General features: G+C 41.7%; 1 protein-coding gene and 1 pseudogene across 2 annotated transcripts in view; one reads left to right on the forward strand and one right to left on the reverse strand.

Annotated features, from left to right (window-relative positions):
• LOC110041101 (protein unc-80 homolog) overlaps nucleotides 1–14,982 on the forward strand; it is a 55,428-nt gene that overhangs the window by 37,434 nt on the left and 3,012 nt on the right. For both annotated transcript variants that reach the window (XM_089294893.1, XM_089294894.1), the window contains 9 exons: nucleotides 7,965–8,176; nucleotides 8,708–8,787; nucleotides 9,302–9,425; nucleotides 9,508–9,547; nucleotides 9,851–9,906; nucleotides 10,584–10,866; nucleotides 12,834–13,055; nucleotides 13,479–13,574; nucleotides 14,305–14,393. In XM_089294893.1, the coding sequence (XP_089151019.1) occupies nucleotides 7,965–8,176; nucleotides 8,708–8,787; nucleotides 9,302–9,425; nucleotides 9,508–9,547; nucleotides 9,851–9,906; nucleotides 10,584–10,866; nucleotides 12,834–13,055; nucleotides 13,479–13,574; nucleotides 14,305–14,393 (1,202 nt within the window). The remainder of the gene's footprint in view (nucleotides 1–7,964; nucleotides 8,177–8,707; nucleotides 8,788–9,301; nucleotides 9,426–9,507; nucleotides 9,548–9,850; nucleotides 9,907–10,583; nucleotides 10,867–12,833; nucleotides 13,056–13,478; nucleotides 13,575–14,304; nucleotides 14,394–14,982) is intronic.
• Nucleotides 1,195–3,916, reverse strand: LOC110041106 (steroid 17-alpha-hydroxylase/17,20 lyase pseudogene; annotated as a pseudogene).

Here is a 14,982-nt window from a genome sequence, read left to right on the forward strand (position 1 = left end):
TTACTTTTTGTAAGCACCCTTATGGGACACCTCTGTAAACGTCGACTTGATTTGCAGTTTCCTTCTCGGGTATTTAATTTTAACTTAACGCTTTTTAACACAATCACCTCTCTAAACCAGAAAAACTACACTTTTGGCGCTTTGAATTGGTTTGAGCATGCATTCTCTAGCCATCGTGCATCACTAGCTGTTGTTCATCTGCACGCTATACGGACCTGTTTTTATAATGGCACCCTTTAATACTTCAGAGCTCACGAGATCGTGTCGTCCATTACATGTAATTATGCTCTCATCCGTAACTAAACGTTTAATTAAACAAGTCAACCAATCCCATCTGAGTAATGGAGAGAATTTCACAACTTTTGCTGAAACAGTGTCATCTCTCTGTTAGGTTTTCAGCAAACATCTCATTAATGCTGGTAAATTTACCTTCATAACCATCTTGACTGGGACTCCGTCACTTGTTTCAAAAATCAGTCGTTACGTGCCTCAGTGTGCTGTGGATTATGTCAGCCCTTAATCTTGGCCTGTTTCCGAGTACTCCTTTAAGTAGTTTTGATTCTTTATCATAACGCATATTTTCCACGTAAATTTGGATCAGTTTAGAATGTTACTGTCAGATACGGAAGCTTCAAAATAGCTGTTGTATCGTTTTCAACTAGAGGATTTCCGTCCCTCTCTACATTTCCTTCGACTGTGTGGTTATTTTATTAAACTTTGAGTTTTCTCCTATTTTCTCGTCGGTACTTAGGCCGTCGGTCCACACTACGCCGGAGAAATTTTAACACGCAGCTTTATTTCAACGGCCTACCGTCCACGCTAATCCTTCACGAAAACAAAACTTTTCGAAAACGCTCTTCAAACCGGAGGAATTTGAAAACGCCGGCTTTTCGCTTTCGTGTGGACAGGAAACACTTTGAAAACGGAGCTTTTCGAGAATGATGGCTTCACGATAATTTCTCTGACCGAGTTTTCCTCAAACACAAATCCAAAAATAACCGGTGGTTATTGCGTTTTTAAATTTCTCTCGGCTTAGTGTGGCCGGAAAACATTTGAAGCGATTTCAGAGTGAAACCTCCGTTCTTAAATTCCCCCGGCGTAGTGTAGACGAGGCCAAAGTTTTATCTGTATCCGAAAATTCTTTTAAGGTTTTTTATGGATTCGTTGGTATAACACATTTTTTCAACAAAAATGTGAAGAGTGTTTTTTTTTTCTTTATTAAAAAATGGTAAACTTTATAAAAGAGTAATTCTTTGCTTTTTGGCTGCTTAACCTTGCTTATTTTATTACATTTTTTATTTATACATCATCAACAGTCTGGGTATTTTCACGCTAAGACAAGTATTTTCCTTGTTTTATAACCGGGGGAGATGCACTGACAACTTGTCCTAAACATTTCAACACGTACGGGCTGTTGTTCAAAGCTTTGAACGACTTTTGAATGATACACCTTTACAACCTGATAGTTGAATATATTGAGTAACACCAAACGGAGCATTCTCATCTCTGTATTTCTAACTTCTTACGGTAGACAGCGCGCTTTTTCTAATGAATTCAAATAGTAATTTTGTATTTGCTCTGATTTTGGCCATGGAAAACTCAAGACAGACAGTCTCGACAGACAGCGGACAGTTGACTTTCGTCAAAGTTTTCTCTATATATGTATTTCCCGGGCTTTAATCTATTCGGCAATGCTTGTAACCGGTTTACACAACCTGCTCCGCGCTTTCCACAGTTAGCCGCTGTTTGGTAGCGTTAACTCGAGTTTTCCCGCGCTTTTCATTCGCCGTTCGCCACCGCTCGCAAAACGCTTTACCAACCGTTCCCGCGCTTTCTGATGTTTACCACCGCTTCGCTACCGATTGCAATGCTTTCCCCGAGCTTGGCGTCATGCCACCGACTAGTTCTGAACGATCAACGGGGCTATTTATGTCTGCAATGAATTGATTTGATTTGGTTTTTCTACAGTTACCAAAATCCTCTCTAAACAGCTAAAACAGCACTATACTATCGCGCTGTTTACCATCCAACCTACGCTGCTTAATAATAATAGAAGTTATATTCGATAATAAATGTATACTGAATTGTAATAAGTTTCTTGCCATGGACCTTCCTTGTGTTCAGTTTATATAGCAGTACTTTGAATGTTGATGCAGTTTTTTTTGTTCAGCATCTCCTCTTCATGCACACCTTGTAAGGTTTTGGCTTCAGTCCCATGCCACTGTCCCCCTCTAGAGAGGGGTAGGGACAGTCAGGTGGATTCTCAATCTTAAACTGATGCAATATCTGAGCGATGAACAGGAATAACTCGGCTTTTGCCAGCGTCTCACCAAGACACACTCGTCTACCAGCCGAGAAGGGAAGATAACTCAACGATGCTGGATTTACCACGTTGCCATTCTTGTCCAGGAACCTTTCTGGGTCAAACTGGGAGGGGTTCTCCCAGTGCTTTGGATCGTGATGAATGGCCCATAAATTGACAATCAGTGTGGTACCCTTTGGGATGTTGTACCCGTTCAGCGTAGTGTCAACCAGCGCCTTATGGGGAACCCCCAGAGGAGCCGGCGGCCTCAAACGTAGGACCTCATCAATTGTTGCTTCCAAGTAAGGCAGTTGCTTCTTGTCTTGAAGGCTCGGTAGACGTTTGGGGCCGATCACCTCGTCGAGCTCGCGATGCACCTTGCGCTGGATTTCAGGATAGTTGTTCAAGAGGAGGAGTGCCCAGAGTAGACTTGATGTCAGAGACTCGGACCCTGCAGCAAGCATGTCCGCCATACTCATCAACACGTGGTCCTCTGATATCAGAGACTTTATCTCGCTATCATCTTGTTCGGTGTCTTTCATAACTTTGATCAGCGCGTCGGTGAAGCCCCTGATTTTACCGGGCTCGTAGGTGTCCAGCTGCTCTTTGTACTTCTTCACCAGGATCCTGTCTCGTTGCTTCACAGCTTTCTTGAGGCGTCGGATGTTCTCCGAGTCGAATGGCACGTACTTCAGAGCGGGAAATATGTCCACCAAATTCCCGAGGCCCAGCGTTTCCGCGAAAGTGTTGTTGAACCCCAGCACGGTGCGGAACTCGGGATCGTTGGCGCTGTATCGGGAGCCGAAAGTCAGCGAACAGATTACGTTAATGACTCCTAAGCTGATGCAGTGATGTGGGTCGTGAGGCTCTCCTTTACTGAGATCAAACTGCTGAAAGACCTCTTCGATCTCTCTGGTAATGACTGTTTCCAGTTTTTCGATTCCCGCGCTGTAGAGCTTTAGTGCCCCATGAGCAATCTTCCTCTGCATTTTCCACGCAGGGCTGAAGTTTCCGAAGCTGATGGCGTGGCCGTTGTGGGAATATATATTTCCCGAGTGCACACTAGGTCGGCCCGCAAAATCGTTGACGTTTTTCAAAAGGGCGACTCTAGCGGTCGTGATGTCACTGACGACAACAGCCCGCTGGCTTCCCAGGAAGATCTGAAAGATGCTACCATATTTTTGGCCGAGGGTCGTCAAATTGGCGAGTGGAGCCGTCCCCAGGTTGTAGAGATTGCCGACGATGGGCAAGGCGGAAGGCCCAGGTGGATAATTCATGGCATTATTAACATAGCTCTGTATCATGCAGTAGAGAAATAAGATGGCACACACCAGAACGAATCCTTCGATGAACATGACGGAAACGACCGGGGATGTTCCAAGCGATGATTAAGCTGCAGCTTTTTTAAACACTCTGCTTGAATGACAAGCCCTTAATCGAGCGAAGATTTCAAGTGTTGATTATCGGTGCTTGAACGGTTTTCTTTTGCTTATGCAAATCTCGCTCTTGTGAGCTTGTCTGCTTCTTCTGTGGATGGGTTTTGTCAATGGAATAACAACGCCGCGCTGTTTCAGTGATTCTATCGCAATTCCCTCAAGCGTCAGTGGTTATACTCAAATCGTATCCGGCTTTCGCTGACAAAGTTGTCACTTTGTAGGTTTTGTGTCTCAAGTGTCTGACAGACCTTTATGCCATTGTCTGCCTGAGGTCATGTGCTTGATACTTAATGCACTTGTAAGCGGTTTAACTGTGAAATGACATGCAAACGAGGCATTTGGGTCATTCTAACAATGTTCCACTCTTCCTGCCTCGTTTGCATGTCTATAACAACCCTTGAAGCGGACGGTAGATTAACAAAAGTTTCCCCGTAGATTTACAAGTACTTAATTGTCTAAAGGTCTGCTTGTCTTTGGTGCTTAATTGGAAGTTAAGTGTGAATTTAGCGAGAGTGCCGCAAGTCGTGCGGGCCAATACCCGTGTACTATGTAATTAATGTCTTTCAAGGTCTTGTCATTATAAAGGTTACGACAACATGTAAAGGCTAGTGGAAAATATTTAGCGAAACCTCTACCGATCAATATCGGGTGATATGAAGTTCAAATTTACTCTGAACGTTGTTGATATTAAATCTCTCTTGCGACGTTGGTGGTTTTTATCATCAACCCCGAGGCTAACTCGTTAAATGATTGATTGTTTTGGAAAAAAGCTAGCGTCTTGGCTTTATTTGATTTCTCTGTCGCTTTTGTTTCGTCCTTCAACGTATTAAATTGCCTCGGTGGATTTTTTAGAAACCTTTCAGCTCTAGAACAGATTATGTAAGTTATACTGTAGTCAAGCGTTAATGACTGTACTTGCATTTCAGTTTTCACAGCAAGAAGAGTTGGCAAGTACTTTGTTTTTCCCAAGAAAAATTTACTGTTGCTTTCAAGAATTTAGCTTGGCAGTTTTCTTAGCAGGTGCCATGGGTTTGGTTTTGGAACCGTCAGATAATCCTTCCTTTGCAAACTTAAATAATACCGAACTTATTTTTTTTGAGGACAATTTCCAGCTCGCTTTGTCTCAAACCCAAGATTTAGACAAAGCGGCAGATAGTATATTGTTTTACCATTCCTTTTATTGTTTGTTCACGACCAATATGCCCCGTAGGCTGAGCTCAATTTTGGAGGCTCTAAATGATACTTTGTATCCTTTCTACGTCTCTGGCGAGAATTGATATTGCGATGAGTTCTTTTCTGTTAATCCTTGAAAAGAAGCTCTAGCGCAAAACACTATTGAGAACTAAATCAGGCTTGCTTAGTTGTTTAAACAATTAAAACGAGCCTAAATGGAACATGTTTGGTTTATATCAGGTTCAAAAATTTTCATTGTGTAGTTGTAGGTAACAATTGACTTCAAGAAATAGTTGATAGTCTCAGACAAGAGTAACTTGTAAATCGGAAATTCAAAGTAAACACTTTAGACTGAGTGTTAGACTGTGTAAACACTTCTGTCTCCGACGCCTTCAAGTGAAATAGTCAAAACTAGCGTAAATAATTAAAGGCTTAATGCGATTTCTAGGAAGTTCACTGCTTGCCGGTACCAATGCAGAATTACAACTCATGTCTACTTCTCTCAGATACCTTAATTACGCTTCAAATTGCTGAAGTCTTAATGTTGTGTCTAATTGTCCGCTCGTTATCTTAATCACTTCTTATTCCAGAGGTTCTTTTTTTCTTAATTGGCAGAAATGTGGTGGATCTAGCCCCATTCACTGTTATCCAATCATAGGATGTTGTTTTCACTATGTATTTGCTAATAGTGGTAACAGTTGCTGCAGGTGTAATTTGATTCGCTCAAATATAGGGAATAAAAAACTATGCGAGCTCAAACTAAGTATAAAATCGGCTTCTTCAAAGAATTTTAACCAGTACCTGCCAAAAATTTGCGCATATTAATTGCAGTCCTTTCATTTCCCGTCAATTTTTCCATCTTGTGCAATAAACTGTTCTTCAAAATAACTAATACGGTATTGTTTTTTTTTCTTCTGCATCTCCATGAAAAGAAGTTTACAGCAAGCTATTCTTGATAAACACTTTGTTGTTTTTAGTTTCAAATTCGAAATCCGTGAAAGCTGCTGATGTTAACTGTGATATGGAACATGATCAGTATTTCGAGATGAGTGCAAATCCAGGCATGTGTCTTTTGAGCAAAAGCGTAAGAAAATGGGATCGGACGTGTATGCTGTGGCGTTCGTGCTTCCAAATATTTACATTTTATTAGAAACAGACGAACTTAGCAGTATAAGAGGATTGACTCCATGTTTTCCTGATGGGATTAAAAACAACATCGTCTCCATGCTTGTTTCATTGGACATCAGAGACGCACGCTTGGGAAATATTAGTGAAGGTGTTTTTGTTATCGGCGTTAACCCTGTTTGAACTCGGCACAACAGTTCTATAGCTCTTTGTTTCTCGTGTCTGATCAATTGTCGTTTGAAAAGAAATAAAAAAAAAAGGTTATGGTAAAAAAAAAAAAAAAAGAAAACGTGGCTTTCGTTGCAAATCTCTTTATCGTAGAGATCTAATCTAACATTCGACGTTTTAAATCTCTCGGCTGCAGACAACTAAAATTTTTGTTGGTTTAAATACTCTTACAACGCAACGAAGCAAACAAACGTTGGAAACTGGCCTACTTATAACAAAAGAATCCTCACTGTAAATTTTTTAACATTTCTCTTTCAGTGCAAATCGAATTCCACCTTTGAGATAAAAGAAACCGAATTATAAATACTAAGCTGAATAACAAATTGTCTTTTCTGCTGTATTTTTGTGTTACATTTTTGAGTCTCTGCCTTATGTGTAATCTCTTTCTTAAACCTAAACGAAAACTGTTATAAATGCTGTTTCATAGTCAACATGGTTTAAAATTAATTTGTGCATAAATCTTTCCTAAGTTATGTTAAGTCTGCCTTCTAGCCCTGTTCCCTGTCAACCTTAACCTTTTACGCAGACGCTCTTTGGACTCATCACACAATCTTCCTACCCCACGCGGGGGAGAAAGATTGCGTGTGTGACGAACCCAAAACCCATCTTATCTCCCCTTTCGGTCCCATCGAGTGACTGTGACGAGTATTGATTTCTAGCCCTCCCCCCTCCTAGACGCTAGTCCGTTCATTGCTTGGCTACCCCCACCATTTGATTCACCATCTCCCATTTATACACTAAAATTAAGACAGACACTGGAATTAAAGTGTCTTACTTAACTAATGGCAACGTCAAACGCTCTCATCAGAGTCCAGCTCTTTAAGCATAAGGCCCCCTCCCCTACCTCAAACTACCTGGGTTTCTCAAACCTAAGTTAGATTTAAGTTTATATTTTTTCAAACAGCCATCTTCAATTAAGTAAAGTTTTTGCGACGTACATGTCAATGAAAAGGTAAGGTAAAGTCTGCATGCGAGGCAAGTGGCCTAGGAGTATTTCTACTCTCCCCTGGATGGAATGCTAGTCCATCGCAGGGTTACCCCCAGCATTAAGTTCGCCGGTACCCATTTATACACCTGGGTGGAGAGAGGCACAGTGAGAGTAGTGTCTTGTCCAAGAACACAACACAATGTCCCCGGCCAGGGCTCGAACCCGGACCGCTCGATCCGGAGACGAGCGCACTAACCACGAGACCACCCTCGCCTCCACAAAGAGCACCTCATAATAGTTCTTTACTAAAGCCCGGTCCTGACTAGCGACGCAAGCATAAGCATAAAAGAAGCTTATGCGCTCGTGAGAACGACCGCAATATAAACATAAGCAGAAGCATAAGCATAAGCAAAAGACTTTCAGCCAACCAGTGAGCACTTGATGCTTATGCAAACTATGTCCTCACTAAACATAGCACCGACATAAGCATAAGAAGAACGCTTATGCTTATGCTTATATCACAGCCGTCCTCACCAGCGCATAAACTTCTTATGCTCCTGTTTATGCTCATGCTTGCGTCGCAAGTGAGGTTTGGGCTCAAGGTCAACTAACATCAAAAAGGTAACTGTAGACCTAAAGCAATAACAGTGATTGGACTGATTAGGAACTACAAAAGTAGAAATTTGCTTGAGATTTGTCATTTGTGACCTAGCGCCTTATTTGGTGCGAGTATTAGTCATGCAACGATCCTGACTCTGCGCATGTTTTTAAGGGAGGCGTCCATTTCTGGAGAGACTGCGGGCTCAGGAGGAGAAAGATGAGGTCATGCAGGCATTAGAGGAGTACCGCAAGCCGAGAAACGCTCTCTTGATCCTGGTGTCTGATTTCATTCGGATCTGTGCTCCGCGACTGGAGGAGCTGGAGGAGGCGTCATTACCTCCTCGATACACTGTTCCTGAACTACTTGACCACATCAGTGTAAACGTAAGAGTTGTTATTGATCATCTAACAAAAGCATGCAAACCCTTAACATACCATATGATCACATCTACTAGGTTTTCCAGATGCAGGTCCCGTTACAAGCTCTTCTCGTCTGTCGTAGGCTCGTTAGTCAGAAACAAGATCTCTCCTTGTTATATACTCCTTCCTCCCCTCCAGTAATACAGTTTGTAGGTCCATTAGTCGGATAGCAAAACTAGTCTCAACTAGTCCCCTTGCAGTAGACCCAGAGAGCCATTGAATTACATCTCCCCCGCCCCAGATATAAGCTAAGAAGCCCGGGTGATAAGTTCCAAGCCACTGAAATCTCCATCAACCTTTGGTTGGAGCCCCTCTAGTTACAAAACACCCCCTCCCCCAGGGGTGTAGGTCTGCCAGTCTGATAATCAACACCCTTTCATAAACGGTTCTGTGTTTAAGTTAAATTCCTTCTTATTTTAGTTATTGTATGTAAAGCGCATTGTAAAGCTGAATGGCTTTTTAAACTGCATTTCTATTCTCTTTGCTGCCGTCCAGACTCTCGCCCAGATTGTTTACTCACTGTTGAAGCTGGCAGTGTATGATCACGTGACCCTTTCCTGTCTCGGAGTGAAACGGTAAGAGAGTTCTAGTGTAACCCTGCGTTGTATTCTACCTTTAAAAATGTCTTGCTTCGAGAGTTTGTAATCGTCTATCTGAACATCCTGCGTGTAACGCGTTAAAAAAATATATTGGCTGTTTACAATTTGTACGGAGAAACCGGTTCGTTAACGGTTTGTGCAAATGGTAAGCAAAAGTCCCTAATTGTAAGCTCCGTTCGGAGTAGCCATTTATCATTCACTCAAAAAACCCCAATTTACCGAAAGAGACTAGTACGAGTTCGACCTGATCATAATTCCAAGATGGCGGTGAAGAAGTGCAATTGATAAGCACATTTCCATTTGGATATATCGGTTGGAAATTCAGTTTTGGACTACCTTTCAAGATGTTCCATTTATTTCGAAAATTTTCCGATCAATGGAGCCAAAATTGTCTTAGCATTTATATTCTAACCGAAATTTCCGGAATTTTTGTTAAATGGTAAACAACCATTACACCTATAGTAAGAACACTTTTTCCCTTACGTTACAGATACATGACGGACGCGCTACCACTCTTGAAGGGATCTCCAGAAGCCTTAGAGGCCGCCATGTTGCTTGTCCTTAAACGTGTCAATAAAATGTTCGAGAAACTCGTCAACAAGCCTGACCTCATGGTAAGAGCCGCTGGTGTTGAATACCTCGATGGAAGCGTGTCATTCATTTCACTTACTGTAATCTCTTTTATTGTTTATTCAGAGATGCATCGACTGGAAATCCCTAGAAGTTTATCTGAAAGGTAATTTTTCGAAGTCTTGTTATTCATATAGGCTAAAAAAAAATGTCAACATCTCCGGGTTCGGAGTCTCCGAATTTAATCTTTTTCGGAGGGGCTAGCCAGCAAGTGTTTTTGATTTGTTCCTAACGGTAATTTTTTATTGCAATCCTTTTAACTGGTGGGTGAAAAGGGGGGGAATTAACTTTATTTAAAAAACGCGTTTGTTGGTAAGCTATAAAAGTCGTAGTTCTTTTCTATTGTAAAGATTAGAAGATACTGGACAGTTAAGTTTTGTGATTTCTGCTTTCCGTTCCGTTGTTTCAGGGCTGTATATGACTCTTTGTAAAAGACCATCCATTGCCGCTCCGCCATATCTGAAGGTAGACCTTGCGTTTCGTCCTAAATATTAATATTCTAGTTTAACTCTTTGACTCTGTAGTCCGCTGATCACTTTGGTCTTCGAACAAGGAAAGATTGCAGCCCGTGTATTGTTAGATTTTAAACCTGTGGGTTAAATCCTGAATGTTTACACGCTTAACAGTTTTTTTCACTTTCCAGTCACGTTAGCATATGCGTCTGTACTTCCCAGAACTAGCGCTTCCATATTCTAATTTTCTGTTTTAAGTTTATAATAATAATACAACAATAATCATTTTATTAACGCGTCGAATTGCCTTAGCGGATGGATAACCCTCTTCTAATAGAGGACAACTACCTAAAAAAGAAACTGCAGAGCCTAAGAGTAATTTAAACATTAGTCTATTTACAAGTTACAAAACCTAAGAACTCTGATCAAACTTCTTTTAAGACAGAGGTTATTAAGGCAATTACTAAAAGTAACTACGCTGGTCAGGCGTTAATATTAAACAATCGCTATCCAACCAGTCTTGCCTCGTATTGTGAGTACTCGTTGTTTTGGTTGTAAAGTTTCCACAGAAATGTTTCGCACATTTCGTTTTAAACTAAAAAAAATGGATTTACGTTGGGTTTTTACGTTAGACCGCTGTGTGACATGCATGCACACTCACTCTATCACATGTCACGTGTTCTCTTTCAGACCCTTGTCAGCATCTGCAGCAGCCTTATCCTTCAAGAGCGCGCCGCGGCCGCTGTGTCCGTCGCCGCCAACCTGCCTTTCGCGCCAATGTTGTCTCCGCCCCAGTATTTCGCGGACACTGTGATCAAACTGACTTCACGTCTGATGCATGTAATGAAGGAGCAGTGTTCCCTGAAAGAGTTGTGTGGAAACACGATTAACTTCGGCGGTCCAACCAGGACGGAGAAGATTTTTGTGCGTCTGATCTTACCAACGTGCATTAGGCTGGGATCTGGAAGAACGGGTAAAGTTGCTTTAGTAGTACAGCTTTCAAGCGATTTTTTTTTTTCAAAAAAAATCACATTATGTTACAGAATTGACTTTATGGTACAACGCTGAACAGCTGCGTTGAATTTCCACCTAGCCTACAGGCGCCTCCATTCAATAAAAAATTGCGGTCTGAGTTTTCTGAAATTTCCAGTGACGAATGGAACAGCATTTTCCTGAGTCACCAAAAAAAGAGGACAACCTTGCGAGCTATACGAAAATGTTCGAAAATTTCTTACCCAGAATTTCCGTTGCATTTGATTTTCATCCCGGATTTTCCGAAATTCTCGTTTGAATGGTTCGCTTTTTTGGAAATTCAACAATATCCGGATTTTCTCGAAACTTTCTCAGGAAATTTCCGTACCATTGTCCCCGTTCCTACATTTTCGCAATTTTTGTTTGAATGGAAAGCGCCCGTACGTTTTTTTTAAACTCAACCAGCTGGAATTGGGTCTAGGTTTGAAGACTTCGTCGATTCGATTTATTTGTATGGTATGTCTTAATGCTGTCCAGTCGAACCTTCTGAAAAGTAACAGCACTCGAAAAATTCCAAAATGCGCTATACTTAAGCGTAACGTAAACGCCCGTCATAATGCAACGATGTACTCTCATGGCGTAAACAATGTTAACTTCGCTTGGCCATTTTTATTGGCAAAGCGTTTAGCTGTGAACCATCGTGTTATAATGTACTTGGGAAGTTTGGAGAGCACTCAAGAAGCTAGGGTTGCTCTCAGCTGCGCCTTGAGCTTCTCGCTTCTTTCGTGCTCTCCAAACCTCCAGCGTGCATCATTTACCAAGGTCGAGGAAGAACTGCTAGTGGACGCATGAGCGGAATACATAGGAACACTATCTTCTGTTTGGTTCGGAGAAGGAGCGATGATTGCGCTGGCAACACAACATCCAGGACATATGGGCTCTAAATAAAGTCCACTCAGCTCCATCCATCACGCTAAAGCACGAGTCAGTTGTTCAATAGTAGAGATCTTTTACTTTCTCAAAACTTCACTTTGAGTAAGCTGTTTAATTTAAAATATTAAGTTTTTTAAGGTTACTTCAAACCTTCGCGGGGCTACATTGATCGATTTTTTTTTTGGTCAAGAAAATTAATGTCCGCGAAGCACAAGTTCGCATACTGTGAACGCTAGGGGTTCTGTTATTTCATTGGTTCGCGGCTTTTCGAGTTGACACATTCCTCTGTGAAGGCGAGATATGTTTATAAATCTTTAGAAGGCGAAAACTCGCACTCGTTTTTCGAGAGAATCCCTTCTCTTTAAATGAATTAATAGGGTATGCAGATTTGACGGCTTTCCATGAAATTTGGTCAGAACATTCACTGATAGATATGGAACAAAAGCGTGTCGGCGAATTCCTTAATTTTAAATACTTTCCTCGTGGCGGCCTTTAACGCAACAGGTTACGCGAATTTTTCGATAGTCGAACTTGACAGATCTATAAAAAGATAACCAATAGAAATAAAAGAAAATGCTGACACGTTTTTGGAGATTGAGGCTTTGAGATTAACACTGCACAGTTATTTTGCATGAACGATCGCTTTTGATACCCGACTAATTCACTGGAGCATCAGTCGGTCATTTTCGAGTTGACGGCCTCTGCCGTCTTTGGAAGGCAAAATCCAAAACAAAACCTAATTTTATCCAATTCTAAATTTAATAACCTTTCTGTTGATATATAGTTTGTGGGGGTTTCCTTGAAAACAGCGCGCGTACGAATTTTTTTCTGGAGGACTCTCGCGAAGGTTTGAAGTAACCTTAAATCAACTTCAAAAAACGTATCAATGAAAAACCCTTGCATGCAAGAGAGTTGCCTTTCGTCCTGGGTTAGGGTTAGTCGCCTTTCGAAGAGCCGGGTCCTGATGGGGATGGGGCGCGGCTAGGGATTATAAGTCACCGTAGTTAACAGGTACTTGATTTGTGTTCATTTCAGATGCACCAAAGGCTTCCTTCGAAGATGTTTCGTACGCTTTAAGTTGTTTCCTGGCAACAGTCACCACCAAGAACTCGTCCAACCCCGGCGCAGGCCCAGTGCGTCTGTCTTTTGCTGATGACAACCTGGAGCTGCCTCGGTCCCTGACTTTTGCGACGCCGCACGAGGGGAAGACCTCACCTGAAGAGATTCCAGAGAGCTTATACTGTGCAGCCTATCTCGGTAAGGCGCGGTCCAGTCTACTTCCTCTGACAATTACACGTGATTTCGCGTGACGTTTCGTGATTTTGTGTGATTTCGCGCGATTTGCGTCTATTGTAGTAGAATTTCCCCCAACCCATAAAAGATGCTCATTCTGGTAAAATAAGTGCCCTGTTCCTGATAAGCGCCCTTTCTCCAGTTAGCGCCTCTCCCATGAACAACCAAAAGTAAATCAGCGCCCCAGACGCTAAATTGAACCACTACGACAGTTGGACAATCGAACTCACATAAGGGTCAGTTCGTTTTCTTTGAGTGAAACCCAGTATTGATTAACTGAGTTCCATTGGGAACTAATTGCCTTATCTACTATTCATTGCAATTTTGTACTAAATGTCCCAGCAGTAAAATGTGTTTTTCACGTCGGTTGTTATATTTTGATTACAGGAATCAAGGTGCTCATGGTGTGTTTTGAAGACCGGCTTGCTACTGAGTGGTACAGGATATACCAGGCCATGGAAACAGTCGTGGACGGTCACATTGGTGCGTCTTTGCTTGTTAAGGTTTTGCTTGTTAAGTGATTTGTTGAAGGTTCGAGCAAATGGTAATTATCTTTCGGCCATTTTTCTAAGACACGGGTTCAAAATTTGAGAACATCCGCCAGACGTTTTCAGTTTGACATCACTACCTTGTACAAACGTTTTCCATGGAATCACGCCTCTGTAGCTTCATTGCACTGGTGTAGTAATCTCTAATAAAACTAGACTGGTTTTATGTACTTGTCCAGCCCTCTAGCAAGTAGAATATCTTACAGGTTTTGACTTTTCGAAGCCATACAGTTAAAACCTGCGTATGCGAACCTAAATTTAAGAACCTGTTGGGCTAAAATTTCCCAGTTAAGCACCCTTCGCATAACAACAATTCTGGGCAAAAATCTCAATACAATTCAATACAATTCTTATTGTCAAAATATAGAATTTAGAACCCGATTAAGAACCCAGGCAGCCTAATTTCACAGCAAACACCATTTATATAAGATCCTATGGACAGGAGGCTAACGTGAAAAACCTAGGTTCTTATACGCAGGTTGTAACTGTACTCATGATGGTGTCCTTGTTACCGTGGCAGCGAGTTTTGTGAAGCTGATGTTTCGAGTGTCAGCCCTACGTCAGATGAACTACCATCCCATAGTACCAATACTCTTAGTTGCATCATGCAATGGCAAAAAACCGTGATAAGCTGCTTATCTTTGCAAACTTTTCTGGTTTCTCAGGTAACGTTGGTTTCTGGGACTTCATGAACTTCTGTGTGTCTTACCGAACCCCTCTGTTCCTGTTGATGGTCCCTCTTATCAGAACGAAGGTAATGTATCAACGATATAGCGATAACTTCCTCTGTAGCATTTCTTTTATACCATATGCCAGAGAAAATACAGCCAATCAGAAATGCAGGAGAGCCGTTGTATACTCAACGGTATTACATCCAACCTTCCCATCATGCGCCGCTCGTGTGTCACATTGATTGTGTTGGCCACTGTATTTTCTATGACGTGATATAAAATAGTTATGTAACGCTCTCTCGTGGAATACCAGGGAATATCCCACTTGTCACTTGTATTTTCTTGGTACACACACACAAGGCTTAAGGTTCGTGTTTATACCGAGGAAATTCAAGCGACTCGTGGGATACTCCATGGTATACCACGAGAGAGCGTTGCATTACCAGTATTTCAACTCTGCTTAATAAATAAATTACAACATTTAGAGAGGAAGCCACAGCAGGCTTGGCTGGTTTTCATGTGTCTCCTCTATCCTGGTCGCCACGGTATTGGAATTTGGAGTGTTGGCTTAATAGAGTATAAACAACTCGTGAATTAGACTACTAGAATACCCCACTTTATTCCCGTTATGGCGACATATACAATAGAGGGGAATGGTTATGAAGCTTGGCA

The sequence above is a fragment of the Orbicella faveolata genome, unplaced genomic scaffold (genome assembly GCF_042242905.1).
Source record: "Orbicella faveolata isolate gen_17 unplaced genomic scaffold, um_ofav_v1 contig_25, whole genome shotgun sequence".
NCBI lineage: Eukaryota > Metazoa > Cnidaria > Anthozoa > Scleractinia > Merulinidae > Orbicella > Orbicella faveolata.